The 17,745-nt window shown below is 45.2% G+C and overlaps 1 protein-coding gene across 2 annotated transcripts in view; it reads left to right on the top strand.

The window, feature by feature from the left end:
• Positions 1-17,745, top strand: part of LOC144501157 (integrin alpha-E-like) — a 377,113-nt gene that overhangs the window by 141,575 nt on the left and 217,793 nt on the right. For both annotated transcript variants that reach the window (XM_078224555.1, XM_078224556.1), the window contains 2 exons: positions 11,167-11,320; positions 14,131-14,281. In XM_078224555.1, coding sequence (XP_078080681.1) covers positions 11,167-11,320; positions 14,131-14,281 — 305 coding nt within the window. The remainder of the gene's footprint in view (positions 1-11,166; positions 11,321-14,130; positions 14,282-17,745) is intronic.

The raw sequence follows: 17,745 nt of genomic DNA, 5'->3' as shown, positions 1-17,745 counted from the left end.
AGGGGGATTTAATCTAATCTTTTATTCTTTTTATCCTGGTTTATTAAGTTTCTTGGCCTGCCTTGGCCATTTTATTCCCATAATATTTTATTTACAGTACAGTTGTGCCATATATCCCACTGCCAGGTCTTGACTCGCAGATATCCCGATCTTCTGGCCAAGGGCCGTTTTAAAATGCAGCTTCGTGCTGTTGCTGGGCAGAATAAGGATCTTCTGTCAAATTTGAATTAAAGGTCTCTCAGCTGTGCAGAGGGGGATTTAAACGAATGTCCATTTGGGGTGTTCCCCTCTGCATTGTGGGCATGTTATGAATGGTGCCAATCAGTCCAATAAATGAATATGTTTAATGAGGTGAATATTGATGAGATAATAATAACAATATGGCTTTGGAAAATGGCCTACTTCAGTTGACAACTGCAAGAAACACAAAGTTGTGATAGTAGGGGATTTTAATTTTCCACATATAGATTGGGACTCGCATACTGTTAAAGATTTAGATGGGGTAGAGTTTGTAAAATGTGTTCAGGAGAATTTTCTACATCAGTATATAGAGGTGCCAACTAGAGAGGATGCGATATTGGATCTCCTATTGGGAAATGAGTTAGGGCAGGTGATGGATGTGAGTGTGAGGGAACACTTTGGATCCAGTGATCATAATGCCATTAGTTTCAACCTGATCATGGATAAGGATAGATCTGGTCCTCGGGTTGAAGTTCTGAACTGGAAAAAGGCCAAATTTGATGAAATGAGAAGGGATCTGGGAAGTGTGGATTGACACAGGCTGTTCTCTGGTAAGGATGTAAATGGAAAGTGGGAGGCCTTCAAAGGAGAAATTTTGAGAGTGCAGAGTTTGTATGTTCCTGTCAGGATTAAAGGCAAAGTAAATAGGAATAAGGAACCTTGGTTCTCGAGGGAGATTGTAACACTGATTAAGAGGAAGAGAGAGTTGTATGAAATGTACAGGCAGCAAGGAACAGATCAGATGCTCGAGGAGTATAAAAAGTGCAAGAAGCTACCTTAGAGGGAAATCAGGAGGGCTAAAAGAAGGCATGAGGTTGCTTTGGCAGACAGAGTGAAGGAAAATCTAAAGAGTTTCTATAGGTATGTTAGGAGCAAAAGGAAAGGGAGGGATAAAATTGGTCCTCTTGAAGACCAGAGTGGTAGACTGTGTATGGAACCAAAAGAGATGGGGGAGATACTAAATGGTTTTTTTGCATCCGTATTTACTGAGGAAACGGGCATGGAGTCTACGGAAATAGGGCAAACAGGTAGGGAGGTCATGGAACCTTTACAGATTAAAGGGGAGGAAGTGCTCGCTGTCTTGAGGCAAATCAGAGTGGATAAATCCCCAGGACCAGACAGGGTATTCCCACGGACCTTGAGGGAAGCTAGTGTTGAACTTGCAGGGGCCCTGGCAGACATATTTAAAATGTCAGTATTCGCGGGGGAGGTGCCGCATGATTGGAGGGTGGCTCATGTTGTTCCGTTGTTTAAAAAAGGTTCCAAAAGAAATCCGGGAAATTATAGGCCAGTAAGTTTGACATCGATGGTGGGCAAGTTATTGGAAGGTGTGATAAGGGATAGGATCTACAAATATTTGGATAGACAGGGACTTATTAGGGAGAGTCAACATGGCTTTGTGCGTGGTAGGTCATGTTTGACCAATCTATTAGAGTTTTTCGAGGAGGTTACCAGGAAAGTGGATGAAGGGAAGGCGGTGGATGTTGTCTACCTGGATTTCAGCAAGGCCTTTGACAAGGTCCCTCATGGGAGGTTAGTTAGGAAGGTTCAGTCACTAGGTATACATGCGGAGGTAGTAAATTGGATTAGACACTGGCTCAATGGAAGAAGCCAGAGAGTGGTTGTGGAGGATTGCTTCTCTGAGTGGAGGCCTGTGACTAGTGGTGTGCCGCAGGGATTGGTGTTGGGTCCATTGTTGTTTGTCATCTATATCAATGATCTGGATGATAATGTGGTAAATTGGATCAGCAAGTTTGCTGATGATACAAAGATTGAAGGTGTAGTGGACAGTGAGGAAGGTTTTCAAAACTTGCAGAGGGATTTGGACCAACTAGAAAAATGGGCTGAAAAATGGCAAATGGAATTTAACGCAGACAAGTGTGAGATATTGCACATTGGAAGGACAAACCAAAGTAGAATGTACAGGGTAAATGGTAGGACTGTGAAGAGTGCAGTTGAACAGAGGGATCTGGGAATATAGGTACAGTATTCCCCAAAAGTGAGATCACAGGTGGATAGGGTCGTGAAGAGTGCCTTTGGTACATTGGCCTTTATAAATCGGAGTATCGAGTATAAAAGTTGGAGTGTTATGGTAAGGTTATATAAGGCATTGGTGAGGCCGAATTTGGAGTATTGCGTACAGTTTTGGTCACCTAGTTACAGGAAGGATGTAAATAAGATTGAAAGAGTGCAGGGAAGGTTCACAAGGATGTTGCCGGGACTTGAGAAGCTGAGTTACAGAGAGAGATTGAATAGGTTGGGACTTTATTCCCTGGAGCGTAGGAGATTGAGGGGAGATTTGATAGAGGTGTATAAGATTTTGATGGGTATGGATAGAGTGAATGCAAGCAGGCTTTTTCCGCTGAGGCTAGGGGAGAAAAAAACTAGAGGGCATGGGTTAAGGGTGAAAGGAGAAAAGTTTAAAGGGAATATTAGGGGGGGCTTCTTCATGCAGAGAGTGGTGGGAGTGTGGAATGAGCTGCCGGATAAAGTGGTAAATGCGGGGTCACTTTTAACATTTAAGAAAAACTTGGATGGGTTCATGGATGAGAGGGGTGTGGAGGGATATGGTCCAAGTGCAGGTCAGTGGGACTAGGCAAAAAATGGTTCGGCACAGACAAGAAGGGCCAAAAGGCCTGTTTCTGAGCTGTAATTTTCTATGGTTCTATGGATATAGATAGGCTGGAAATTTGGGCAGAGAAATGGCAGATGGAGTTCAATCCAGATAAATGCGAAGTGATGCATTTTGGTAGAGCTAATGTAGGGGGGAGCTATATGATAAATGGCAGAACCATAAAGGGTGTAGATACGGAGAGGGACCTGGGTGTGCAAGTCCACAGATCCTTGAAGGTGACGTCACAGGTGGAGAAGGTGGTGAAGAAGGCATATGGCATGCTTGCCTTTATAGGACGGGGCATAGAGTATAAAAGTTGGGGTCTGATGTTGCAGATGTATAGAATGTTGGTTCGGCTGCATTTGGAATACTGCGTCCAATTCTGGTCGCCACACTACCAGAAGAACGTGGAGGCTTTAGAGAGAGTGCAGAGGAGGTTTACCAGGATGTTGCCTGGTACGGAGGGGCTTAGTTATGAGGAGAGATTGGGCAAACTGGGGTTGTTCTCACTGGAAAGATGGAGGATGAGGGGAGACCTAATCGAGGTGTATAAAATTATGAAAGGCATAGATTGGGTGAACGGTGGGAAGCTTTTTCCCAGGTCGGTGGTGACGTTCACGAGGGGTCATAGGTTCAAGGTGAGGGGGGGGGGGTGGAGGTTTAACATGGATATCAGAAGGACATATTTTACACAGAGGGTGGTGGGGGCCTGGGATGCGCTGCCAGACAAGGTGGTGGAGGCGGTCACATTGGGAATGTTTAAGACTTATCTAGATAGCCACGTGAACAGAGTTGGAATGGAGGGATACAAAAGAATGGTCTAGTTTGGACCAGGGAGCGGCGCGGGCTTGGAGGGCCGAAGGGCCTGTTCCTGTGCTGTATTGTTCTTTGTTCTTTGTTCTTTGAAGGTTCACCAGGATGTTGCCTGGTCTCAAGGGTGTTGGCTATGAGGAGAGATTGAATAAACTAGGATTGTTTTCATTGGAAAGACAGAGGCTGAGGGGAGACCCGATAAAGATGTACAAAATTATGAGAGGCACAGACAGGGTGGATAATCAGAGGCTTTTTCCCAAGGTGAAAGTGTCAATTACAAGGGGACACAGGTTCAAGGTAAGAGGGGGAAAGTTTAAGTGTTCTGTGTGGGGGAGGTTTTTCACGCAGAGAGGGGTGGGTGCCTGGAACGCGCTGCCAGAGGAGGTGGTGGAAGCAGGCACATTAGCAACATTTAAGAGGCAGCTGGATGGGTACATGAATAGGGAGGGAATAGAGGGATACGGACCGAGTAAGGACAGGAGGTTTTTTTCAGTCTAGTTAGGGCATTATGATCGGCACGGGCTTGGAGGGCCGAAGGGCCTGTTCCTGTGCTGTATTTTTCTTTGTTCTTTTTTCTTTGTTTCTATGACTTTATCTTACTTTCAGAAAACTACGATGTATTCTAACTGGATTAGGTGACTTACCACTTTTCAGTAATGATAATCATGTTAGTACACCTTCTCCAATGCCCTTATCTATGTCACAGTTTTGAGCTCTGTAAAAAAAAAATTGTCTGGATTTTCACCTTAAGAGATAGTTCGTGGGAAGTGGGAAATTTCCTGGCCTGCTGCAGAAGAAAGTGCTTGCAAGGTGGGATTTATGTTCAGATGGTTGGCGGGATGCAAGGGGTGGGGGGAATTCGAGGAAGTAATGGTGTCAACTGGAGTCAGGCCTTCCACCCCCAGAAACAGTTTGGAGATAGCCACAAAGCTGCCCAGTGCTGAGGTGTGCTGATTTAAAAGACTTTATTTAATATTAGGCCATTCATCCCTCATCTTTGAAATCTCTCACTTACCCGCACACTTCCCATGCTGAGTGCTGGGAATTAGGCTGGCTCGCTAATAACAGGGGAGGGAATCTATGTGTGGAGCTAGAGGAAATGGGCGAGATATTAAATGAGTACTTTGCATCAGTATTCACCAAAGAGAAGGACTTGGTGGATGATGGGTCTGGGGAAGGGTGTGTAGATAGTTTGAGTCATGCTGAGATCAAAAAGGAGGAAATATTGGGGTTCTTGAGAAACATTAAGGTAGACAAGTCCCCAGGGCCTGATGGGATATACCCCAGAATACTGAGAGAGGCAAGGGAGGAAATTGCTGGGGCCTTGAGAGAAATCTTTGTATCCTCACTGGCTACAGGGGAGGTCCCAGAGGATTGGAGAATAGCCAATGTTGTTCATTTGTTTAAGAAGGGTAGCAAGAATAATCCAGGTAATAATAGGCCGGTGAGCCTTACGTCAGTGGTAAGGAAATTATTGGAGAGGATTCTTCAAGACAGGATTTACTCCCACTTGGAAATAATTGGACGTATTAGCGAGAGGCAGCATGGTTTTGCGAAGGAGAGGTCGTGTCTCACTAACTAGATCATGTTTTTTGAGGAAGTGACGAAGATGGTTGATGAGGATAGGGCAGTGGATGTTGTTTACATGGACTTCAGTAAGGCCTTTGATAAGGTCCTTCATGGCGGACTGGTACAGAAGGTGAAGTTGTACGAGATCAGAGTTGAGCTGGCAAGATGTATTCTAACTGGATTAGGTGACTCAGTCAAAGAAGTGGAGATGCCGGTGTTGGACTGGGGTAAGCACAGTAAGAAGTCTCACAACACCAGGTTAAAGTCCAACAGGTTTATTTGGTAGCAAATACCATAAGCTTTCGGAGCACAGCTCCTTCGTCAGATGGAGTGGATATCTGTTCTCAAACAGTGCAAACAGACACAGAAATCAATCATTGTACATTGTCTGTACATTTAAGACCTGGCTGGCTGTAGAGATTTGCATTCTAATCAGTATTCTGTAATTTGATTTCTGTGTCTGTTTGCACTGTTTGAGAACAGATATCCACTCCATCTGACGAAGGAGCTGTGCTCCGAAAGCTTATGGTATTTGCTACCAAATAAACCTGTTGGACTTTAACCTGGTGTTGTGAGACTTCTTACTCAGTCAAAGAAGACAGAGGGTAGCAGTGGAAGAGTGTGTTTCTGAATGGAGGGCTGTTGTTCGTGGCGTTGTAACTGGTTTGATTCATAAGTTTGCGAATGACAGAAAGGCTGGTGGAATTGCGGATAGTGATGAGGACCATCAAAGGATACAGCAGGCTAAAGATCGGTTGGACTCTTGGGCGGAGAGATGGCAGATGGCGTTTAATCCTAACAAATGTGAGGTAATGCATTTTGGAAGATCTAATACAGATGGGAAATATACAGTAAATGGCAGAACCCTTAAGAGTACTGATAGGCAGAGGGACCTGGGTGTGCAGGTACATAGGTCACTGAAAGTGGCAACAAAGATGGAGAAGGTAGTTTAAAAGGCATATGACATGCTTGCCTTCATCGGCCAGGGCATTGAGTTTAAAAATTGGCAAGTCACGTTGCAGCTTTACAGAACCTTAGTTAGGCCACACTTGGAATATAGTGTTCAATTCTGATCACCACACTACCAGAAGGATGTGGAGGCTTTGGAGAGGGTAAGAAAAGATTTACCAGGATGTTGCCTGGTATGGAGGATATTAGCTATGAGGAGAGGTTGGAGAAATTAGGTTTGTTCTCACTGGAATGAGAGAGGTTGAGGGGGGGAGATGTGATAGAAGTCTATTACATTATGAGGGGCATGGACAGAGTGGATAATCAGAAGCTTTTTCCTGGGGTGGAAGAGTCAATTACTAGGGGGTATAGGTTTAAGGTGCGAGGGGTAAGGTTTAAAGGAGATGTACGAGGCAAGCTTTTGACACAGAGGGTGGTGGGTGCCTGGAACTCACTGCTGAGGGGGATAGTGGAAGCAGATACGATAGTGACTTTTAAGGGGCGTCTTGACAAATACATGATGTACTGGCCTTGGAAAGGGTCCAGAGGAGGTTCACAAGAATGATCCCTGGAATGAAGAGATTGTCGTATGAGGAACGGTTGAGGACTCTGGGTCTGTGCTCAGAGTTTAGGAGGATGAGGAGGCATCTTATTGAAATTTACATACTGCGAGGCCTGGATATAGTGGATGGAGAGAAGATGTTTCCTCTGGTTCTCAAAACTAGAACCAGAGGGCGCAACCTCAGACTAAAGGAATGATCCTTTAAGACAGAGATGAGGAGGAATTTCTTCAGCCAGAGAGTGGTGAATCTATGGAACTCTTTGCTGCAGAAGGCTGTGGAGGCCAGGTCATTGAGTGTCTTTAAGACAGAGATAGATAGGTTGTTGATGAATAAGGGGATCAGGGGTTATGGGGAAAAGGCAGGAGAATGGGGATGAGAAAAATATCAGCCATGATTGAATGGCGGAGCAGACTCGATGGGCCAAGTGGCCTAATTCTGCTCCTCTGTCTTATGGTCTTATGAATAGGATGGGAATAGAGGGATTTGGTCCTCAGAAGGATAGGGGGTTTTAGTTAAGTCGGGGAGTATGGTGGTCTCGCATGGTGGTCTGCCTCCCTGGGGCCGGGATCCAGGATGTCGCTAGTCGGGGCCTGGAAATCCTGAGGTGGGAGGGAGAGGAGCCTGAGGTAGCGGTACATATTGGTACCGCTGATGTGGGTAGGAAGGGAGAAGGGGTCATGAAAAGGGAGTACAGGGAATTAGGGAGACAGCTGAGAAAGAGGAAAGCAAAGGTAGTAATCTCAGGATTACTGCCTGTGCCACGGGAAGTTGAGGGCAGGAATGGAGTGAGGTGGAGGATGAATGTGTGGCTGAGGGACTGGTGCAGGGGGCTAGGATTCAGGTTCCTGGACCATTGGGACCTCTTTAGGGGCAGGGGTGATCTGTATACAAAAAACGGGTGGAACTTGAATCACAGGGGGACCAATATCCTGGCCGGTAGGTTGGCTAAGGCTACTGGGGAGAATTTAAACTAGATAGGTTGGGGGGAGGGGAGCTAGAAGAGTTGACTAGGATCAAGGAACTAATTGATGGGGGGGAGGATGCAGGGGTAAGGGGAATTACAAAATTAATGGTAGAGGAGAGGGTGCAAGTGAATGAAGGCGGTAATTTAGATAAGGGAGTAGAGGGAGAGGGTGTTCGCGACTCATCAAAGCGGGTCCAGATAAAAACTGGAATAAGGACACTTTGCCTGAATGCACGAAGCATTCGGAACAAGGTAAATGAGTTGATGGTGCAAATCAGCACAAGTGGGTACGATCTAGTGGCCATTACAGAAACGTGGCTGAAAGGTGACCAGGACTGGGAGATGAATATCCAGGGGTATCAGGCGTTTAGGAAGAATAGACAAGAAGGAAAAGGTGGTGGGGTCGCGCTATTAATAAGAGATAATATCAGGGTAGTACTGAGGGATGACATAGGCTCTGAGGAACAAAACGTGGAATCATTATGGGTAGAGATGAGGAATAGTAGAGGGAGAAAGACACTAGTAGGTGTGGTATATAGGCCCCCAAATAATAATGTTGAGGTAGGGAGGGCTATAAACAAGCAGATAAGGGATGCGTGTAAAAACGGAATGGCAATAATCATGGGGGACTTCAACATGCACATTGACTGGCAGACTCAAGTCGGTAAGGGTGGAATGGAGGAAGAGTTCTTAGAATGCTGTCGGGATAGTTTCCTTGAACAGCATGTTACGGAACCGACGAGGGAACGAGCTATTTTGGATCTGGTATTGTGTAACGAGGTAGGTAGAATTAAGGATCTTATTGTGAAGGACCCTCTTGGGTCTAGTGACCACAATATGGTCGAATTTCTGATTCAGATGGAAGAGGAGAAAGTTTGGTCCCAAACCAGTGTCCTCTGTTTGAACAGAGGGAAATATGATAGGATGAGGGATGAATTGGCTAAGGTAGACTGGGAGAGCAGGCTGGCAGGTAGGATAGCTGAGGAACAGTGGAGGATTTTTAAGGAGATCCTTTTCAGTTCTCAGCAAAAAACAAGGATTGTAAGAAAAGGGAGAACCAGCCGTGGATAACGAAGGAAATAAAGGAGAGTATTAAAATAAAAACAGCTGCGTACAGAGTGGCCAAAAATAGTGGAGAAACAAGTGATTGGGAAAAATTTAAGAAACAACAAAGAGAGACTAAGAAAGCGATAAAGAAAGGAAGGATAGACTATGAAGCTAGGCTAGCAATTAATATAAAAAATGATAGTAAAAGTTTTTATAAATATATAAAAAGGAATAGAGTGGCTAGAGTGAATGTTGGACCCTTGGAGGACGAGAGGGGGGAGTTAATAGTGGGAAATGAGGATATGGCTGAGTCTTTAAATAAGTTTTTTGTGTCGGTCTTCACGGTGGAGGACACAAATAGTTTGCCAAATATTAACGATAGAGGGTTGGCAGCAGGAGAAATACTTAATACAATTAATGTTACCAGAGAGGCAGTGCTGGGTAGACTAATGGGACTGAAGGTGGACAAGTCCCCGGGTCCGGATGGAATGCATCCCAGGATATTGAAAGAAATGTCAGAGGTAATAGTGGATGCGTTAGTGATTATTTATCAAATCTCGTTGCATTCTGGGGTAGTGCCGGTTGATTGGAAAACGGCTAATGTTACGCCGCTGTTTAAAAAAGGAAGAAGACAAAAGGCGGGTAACTATAGGCCGGTCAGCTTAACGTCTGTAGTAGGGAAAATGCTGGAATCCATTATTAAAGAGGAGATAGCAGGGCATCTGGATAGAAATGGTTCGATCAATCAGACGCAGCATGGATTCATGAGGGGAAAGTCGTGCTTGACGAACATGTTGGATTTTTATGAAGATGTGACTAGGGCGGTTGATGGAGGAGAACCGGTGGATGCGGTGTTTTTGGATTTCCAAAAGGCGTTTGATAAGGTGCCCCATAAAAGGCTGCTGAAGAAGATTAGGGCACACGGAGTTGGGGGTAGTGTGTTAAAGTGGATTGGGGACTGGCTATCCGACAGGAAGCAAAGAGTCGGAATAAATGGGTGTTTTTCCGGTTGGAGGAAGGTAACTAGTGGCGTGCCGCAGGGATCGGTACTCGGGCCGCAACTATTTATCATTTATATAGATGATCTGGAGGAGGGGACGGAGTGTAGGGTAACAAAGTTTGCAGACGACACAAAGATAAGTGGAAAAGTGAATCGTGTGGAGGACGGAGAAGATCTGCAGAGAGATTTGGACAGGCTGAGTGAGTGGGCGAGGATATGGCAAATGGAGTATAACGTTGATAAATGCGAGGTTATACACTTTGGAGGAAATAATAACAAATGGGATTACTATCTCAATGGAAACAAATTGAAACATGCTACCGTGCAAAGGGACCTGGGGGTCCTTGTGCATGAGACGCAAAAGCCCAGTCTGCAGGTACAACAGGTGATCAAGAAGGCAAATGGGATGTTGGCCTATATTGCGAGGGGGATAGAATATAAAAGCAGGGATGTCTTGATGCACCTGTACAGGGCATTGGTGAGGCCGCAGCTGGAATACTGTGTGCAGTATTGGTCCCCTTATATGAGGAAGGATATATTGGCATTGGAGGGAGTGCAGAGAAGGTTCACCAGGTTGATACCGGAGATGAGGGGTTTGGATTATGAGGAGAGGCTGAGGAGATTGGGTTTGTACTCGTTGGAGTTTAGAAGGATGAGGGGGGATCTTATGGAGACTTATAAGATAATGCGGGGGCTGGATAGGGTGGAGGCGGAGAGATTCTTTCCACTTAGTAAGGAAGTTAAAACTAGAGGACACAGCCTCAAAATAAAGGGGGGTCGGTTTAAGACAGAGTTGAGGAGGAACTTCTTCTCCCAGAGGGTGGTGAATCTCTGGAATTCTCTGCCCACTGAGGTGGTGGAGGCTACCTCGCTGAATATGTTTAAAGCGCGGATGGATGGATTCCTGATCGGTAAGGGAATTAAGGGTTATGGGGATCAGGCGGGTAAGTGGTACTGATCCACGTCAGATCAGCCATGATCTTATTGAATGGCGGGGCAGGCTCGAGGGGCTAGATGGCCTACTCCTGCTCCTATTTCTTATGTTCTTATGTTCTTATGTTAGTATGGTCGGTGCAGGCTCGGAGGGCCTGTTCCTGTGCTGTAATTTTCTTTGTTCTTTTTAATCCTGGAATCTGCCACTTTTAAAGCATTACGGAGTGTCCTCGACTCTGCGAATATGTATTCCTATGTAACAACCCCCCAGTATATATGATTCTCTGGTGCACGTTTGCATATGAGCGGCTACGTCCTGTGCAGGGACTTAGACAATCTATTATTAACTGTTTTCTTTATTTCTCAAAACATTAATGCCAATTTATTACAAAATTAAATCTTACAGAAAGTGAACAATAAAAGCCATGGACTGTGTTTGGGAGTTGCTGCTTTAACATTTTTTATATATTCTCAGCGACAACATCTTCAACGAAACACAAGGCTCCAACAAAAATGCCAAACGGTTTATCATTGTGGTGACAGATGGAGAAATATTCAGGGATGAGAGAAACCTATTGGATGTAGTGAACTCGAGTAAAATGGTGAATGTGACACGGATAGCTGTTGGGGTAAGTTGATTAATGCCAGGATCTTGATGTTGGCTCAGTAAGTGTCAGAGCTTTACTTGTCCAGTACAGTTTCCTGTGCTGTGAAAACCCCCATCGATTGGGCAGGTTGACATCCTTCCATCTGCCAGAGATGATGGCAATACAGTCAGGCTGACTGGTTGATAGTTCCCTATTTTCGCTCTATCTCCCTTTTTAAATAGCGGGGTTACATTATTTACCCTTCAATCTGCAGGAACTGTTCCAGAGTCTATAGAATCCTGTAGGATGCTCACCAATGCATCCATTATTTCTAGGACCATTTCCTTATGTACTCTAGGATGTAGACTTTCCGGCCCTGGGGTTTATTGGCTTCCAATCCCATCAATTCCCCCAACAACATTTCTCAACTAATACAGATTTCCTTCAGTTCCTCCCTCTCACCAAACCCTGTGTTCCCCAACATTTCTGGTGCATTATTTGTGTTCTCCTCGGAGCTAATATCTTTCCTCTCTATTGCGATAATTTCCTCTTTAACCAACAATGCCTCTGTTATTTGTCATTTATATTAATGATTTGGATGAGAATATAGGAGGCATGGTTAGTAAGTTTGCAGATGACACCAAGATTGGTGGCATAGTGGACAATGAAGAAAGTTATCTCCGATTGCAATGGGATCTTGATCAATTGGGCCAGTGGGCTGACGAATGGCAGATAGAGTTTAATTTAGACAAATGCGAGTGATGCATTTTGGTCGATTGAACCAGGGCAGGACTTACTCAGTTAATGGTAGGGCGTTGGGGAGAGTTACAGAACAAAGAGATCTCGGGGTACATGTTCATAGCTCATTGAAAGTGAAGTCACAGGTGGACAGAGTGGTGAAGAAGGCATTCGGCATGCTTGGTTTCATTGGTCAGAACATTAAATACAGGAGTTGGAATGTCCTGTTGAAGTTGTACAATAAGAGGTTTAACAACATCAGGTTAAAGTCCAACAGGTTTATTTGGTAGCAAAAGCCACACAAGCTTTCGGAGCCCCAAGCCCCTTCTTCAGGTGAACTCGCCTGAAGAAGGGGCTTGGGGCTCCGAAAGCTTGTGTGGCTTTTGCTACCAAATAAAGCTGTTGGACTTTAACCTGGTGTTGTTAAACTTCTTACTGTGTTCACCCCAGTCCATCGCCGGCATCTCCACATCATGACTACCATCGAAGTTGTACAAGACATTGGTGAGGCCACACTTGGAATACTGTATGCAGTTCTGGTCACCCTATTATAGAAAGGATATTATTAAACTAGAAACAGTGCAGAAAAGATTTACTAGTATTGTGGGAAAATTGCCACTTCGGAGTCAGACTTGGAGGTTTCAACAATACAGTTTTATTTGATGAAGCTTCATGGAGAAAAGGCACTGGCACTCTGCAGTACTTTAGGCAGCTACCTTCTCTCAATGATACAATAGGAGTGGTTCATTTTTATACTTTTCAGACAATAGATAGTCCGGACGTTAGCCGTTTAACACATCGTTACAGTTGAGTAGGATCGATAGTTAACACATCATTACAGCCAGACATATACAGACATTGGCTTTTAACATTGCATTGTTTCATAGAATGGGTACATTTTCCCTATCAATGACTTAGTTTCGGTCTATACATACAGTAATTGGTTTTCCTGCATTTATGTATTCCTGTTCCCGTTTGTGGCTAACCTCTTTATCAGTCCTTATTGACCTAGATCTGTCCTTATCTTAAAAGTGCCTCAAGCCCTGGCTGTTTCCTGTAGTATTTGTTCCCTGCATGTTTAACTTTAAATAACTGTCTGTTCTGTATGTTTTAATTTCAAGTAGCTGTCTGCACTAAAAGTCAGTGCCTGCTTAATATCTCTCTCCCAGGTAACCTTTTATGTGCCAGGCAGCCATTTTATGTATTATGTACCCATCTTTATGTTTTTCCCCACTTCACTAGGATGCTACCGGGACTTGATGGTTTGGGTTATAAGGAGACGGTGGATGGACTGGGACCTTTTTCCTCTGGAGCATAGGAGGCTGAGGGGTGATCTTATAGAGGTCTATAAAATAATGAGGGGCACAGATCAGCTAGATAGTCAATATCTTTTCCCAAAGGTGGGGGAGTCTAAAGCTAGAGGGCATAGGTTTAAGGTGAGAGGGGAAAGATACAAAAGTGTCCAATGGGGCAATTATTTCACACAGAGGGTGGTGAGTGTCTGGAACAAGCTGCCAGAGGTAGTAGTAGAGGCGGGTGCAATTTTAAAAAGCATTTAGATAGTTACATGGATAAGATGGGTATAGAGGGATATGGGCCAAATGCGGACAATTGGGATTAGTTTAGGGGTTTAAAAAAAGGGGCGGCATGGACAAGTTGGGTCGAAGGGGCCGTTTCCATGCTGTAAACCTCTCTGACTCTATGACTCTATTGTAGAGTCATAGCACATGAGTCTCAGATGGAAACGCTATATTCTTGGTGGCTTCTTTGTGGTTTCTTTGGAATTCATGAGAATGACCCAAGGTTTATGGTCCATCGCAATCCCGAATTGTATGCCCACTAGATAATCGAAAATTTCCATTTCACTGCCTGTGCTTCTTTTTCAATTGTTGCATAACATTTTTCTATCTCTGTCAGCAATCGAGATACATAACAAATAGGTTTCCTGACATCCCTGTGACTTGGTAAAGCCTGCATTGTGGTCCAGAAATACAGCAACTTTGCAAACGTTTCTCCGGGATCTTTATTCGACTGTGCGGTTGAGCAAAAGGCCAACCCAGGGACAGATCATTAGAGTCCTAGCAGAATGAACTTCTCATTTTATTTCCACTAAGGTTGGATCAGTCTTTAACAAAGACACAGCAATGAATGAACTCAAGCTAATTGCTTCTGATCCAGATGAGAAACACGTATTCCAGGTGGATAATTACGCTGCCTTGGATGGACTTCTAGCAGATCTACAGAAAAATATTGTTGGAATTGAAGGTAAATTCATGTTTTTCAGTTTTTTTATCCTCAACACAATGTTTGCATTGATAAAATTGTGGTACCTAGTTAACAACAATATAAAGAATACTTTGTATATAAAATATGAATTAAGACTGAGTATTTTAACAGCCATTTTACATCTCCAGATTAATGCATTATCACGAAAGCTGTTTGCTGCCTTCACTTTTTACCAGTTTTCCCATTTGGTGGCATGGTGGCACAGTGGTTAGCACTGCTGCCTCACACCACCAGGGACCCGGGTTCAATTCCTGGCTTGGGTCACTGTCTGTGTGGAGTTTGCACGTTCTCCCCGTGTCTGCGTGAATTTCCTCTGGGAGCTCCGGTTTCCTCCCACACTCTAAAGATATGTGCTGAGGTGGACTATAAAGATAAATATGTAGGGTTACGGCGATAGGGTGTGGGTGGGATTGTTGTCAGTGCAGGCTCGATTGGCCTTCTCAAGGGCAACTAGGGACGGGCAATAAGTGCTGTCCAGCCAGCGATGCCCATGTCCCACAAATGAATATAAAAAAAATAAGGTGTAACACTCCAGCTATAAATTAAGTGATCCACTAGGAAGTTTTTATCAAACAAAATAAAATTAAGAACACCATTTACAAAGAATAAGAAAATTAGCATAATTTTTACTAATTCCAAAAAGCAACCATAATATTGTATAAACTTTAACAGATAATTATAATGTTCCAAGCCAAGCAACATGCTATAAACATACATCCCTTTCTAGGCTTGGCACAAAAAGGTCACTGTCTGTGCTGAGTCTGCATATCCTTCTTGTGTCTACATGGGTTTTCTCTGTGTGCTCCGGTTTCCTCCCACAGTCCGAAAGATGTGCTGGGTAGGTGCATTGGCTGTGCTAAATTCTCCCTCACTGTATCCGAACAGGCGCCGGAGTGTGGCAACTAGAGGATTTTCACAGTAACTTCATTCCAGTGTTAATGTAAGCCTACTTGTGACACTGATAAATTCACTAAATAAACTGAACATTCCTAAGATGTGCGGGTTAGGTTGATTTTCATGCCAAATTTCCCCTTAGTGTCAGGGGGATTAGCAGGATAAATACATGGGGTTATGAGAATAGGGCCTGGGTGAGGTTGTTGCCGGTGTGCAGGCTCAATGGGCTGAATGGCCTCATTCTACACTGTAGGGATTCTATGATTCTATTTTTGAAGCTGCAGAATTCCAGAAATAAGGAGAATAAACTCTGTGATTTGGTGTCAGAATGCTAATTTTGTTAATTGAAAATGCTTGAGCACTGTGGTTTAGGGTAACTGTTGGCAATGATGTCAGTTAGGTAACCTGCAATGTTAAATGATAGTTAAATGATTGCTTTTGAGTGTAATTGGTGCCAAATGATGACTTGTAACTCCCCGAAATTTTCCTGAAGTCTCAAAGAATTCAAGATGAATCTGCTGGACACTGATACAAGCTGTCTGGCAGTAAAATCAGAGGCTTTAAAAATATCTGGGGGCGATTCTCCCAAAACAATTCTAAGCGTCAAATTCGCATAAAAACGGGAGTAAATCCCGCTGTTTTTTTCAGCGGGAGTTTCAAAATGAATCTCTCACACTCTGTGCACTGCAGGGTGCCTCAGTGTGAATCACGCTGACATTCAGTGGGCAAGGCCTATTCCCGCTGGAAAGGCTGGCAGCATAGGGTCACTGCACATGCCCTGATCTGTGAGCGCCGAGATCAGCGCATGCGCAGTGGGCCACACTACCGGCCTCCCAATTGCTGACCAGCTCAATCGCTGGCCAGTTCCGTGACCCCTCATCGCTGATCCTCCGACTCCCTCATGGCCCGATTGCTGGCCCTCCCCGAACATGTCCGGGTCAGCCTCAACCTCCCCTCCTGCCCCCAGCCCCGCCCAATAGGCAGTGCCAAGGTGCCCCTTGGGCATGGGCACTTTGCCCCTTGGGCAGTGCCAGGGGGCACAGGCTGGCATTGCGAGGGTGCCTATGCCCAGGGGGCACCACTGCCTGGCCACTCGGTCCCCTGGGGACCCTGATTGCACCCCCTTCACTCCTCCAGCGGGGTCGGGCCACTAGTTCCCCGAAAGTGGGGAGCTAGTGTAATCCCTGCCGGAGTGAAACACTCTGGCAGGGTGGGAGAGGCTAGCGGGCCTGGAGACTTCAGTCCCGGGCCCGCTTATTACGTTGAAATAGTATTTAAATTGTCTCCTGAATGTATTATGGAGCTCCACACCTATTTCTGGCACGGAACTGACGGCACCGGGAATCCGGTGCTGGGAGATGCATTCGGGGCCGGATGCCCAGCTCAGATCCCGTGTATTGGGCGCAGCTTAAATCTCCCGCCTGCTGCACTGATTTTTTAGCGCAGCGGCATGGGAGAATCGCATCCCAACGTGCCCCCCACCGCACCCCCCCCCCCCCCCCCCCACTCCCCTCCCGCCCATCTTTTTAAACTGTATTCCCTCGTTCTAGTCTTTCCCATAAGGGAAAACACCCTATCAGCATCCACCCTGCGTAGTCCTTCAGGATCTTATGCACTCTTCTGAACTCCAGTGGATAATGCTCAACCTGTTCAATATTTCCTCGGAAGACATCCCTTCCTGCTGGGAATGAATCGAGTGAACCTTCTTTGAACTGTTTCTGTTCCAGCTATATTTTTTATTTTTTTATTTATTCCTGGGACATGGTGTCACTGGCTGTCCAGTATTTATTGCCCATCCCTAGTTGCCCTTGAGAAGGTGGTGGTGAGCTGCCTTCTTGAATCACTGAGGTCCATGTGCTGTAGGTTGATCCACAATGCCATTAGGGAGGGAATTCCAGGATTTTGACCCAACATGAAGGAACGGCGATGTATTTCCAAGTCGGGATGGTGAGTGGCTTTGTGAGGAACTTGCAGGTGGTGGTATTCCCATGTATCTGCTACCCTTGTCCTTCTCAATGGAAGTGGTCATGGGTTTGGAAGGTGCTGTCTAAGGATCTTTGGTGAATTGTTGCAGTGCATCTTGTAGATAGTACACACTGCTGCTACTGAGGGTCAGTGGTTTCTTAAATAAGGAGATAAAAACTGTACACAGTACACCATGGTCTCACAAGCCACCATAGGTGTGGTGAAACTTCCAAAAATACTTCCAACTAGATAGAATCCCTACAGTGCTGAAGAATGCCATTTCAACCGTTCAAGTCTGCACCAACCCTCTGAAAGAACATCTACCTAGGCGCACTCCCCGACTCCATCTCTGCAAGCCTGTGCAATGATCATGGCCAATCCACTAACCAGTCTTTGGAGTGTGGGAGGAAACCGGAGCACCCAGAGGAAACCCGTGCAGACATGGGGAGAATGTGCAAACTCCACACAGTCACCTAAGACCGAAGTTGAACCTAGGTCACTGGTGTTGTGAGGCAGCAGTCCTAAATACCATGCCGCCATGTCACCCATTAAAGGATCGCAGCAGCAGGGTTTGGAAACCCTGT

The sequence above is a fragment of the Mustelus asterias genome, chromosome 12 (genome assembly GCF_964213995.1).
Source record: "Mustelus asterias chromosome 12, sMusAst1.hap1.1, whole genome shotgun sequence".
Taxonomy (NCBI): Eukaryota; Metazoa; Chordata; class Chondrichthyes; order Carcharhiniformes; family Triakidae; genus Mustelus; species Mustelus asterias.
This window is presented reverse-complemented; position numbering and strand designations above follow the sequence as displayed.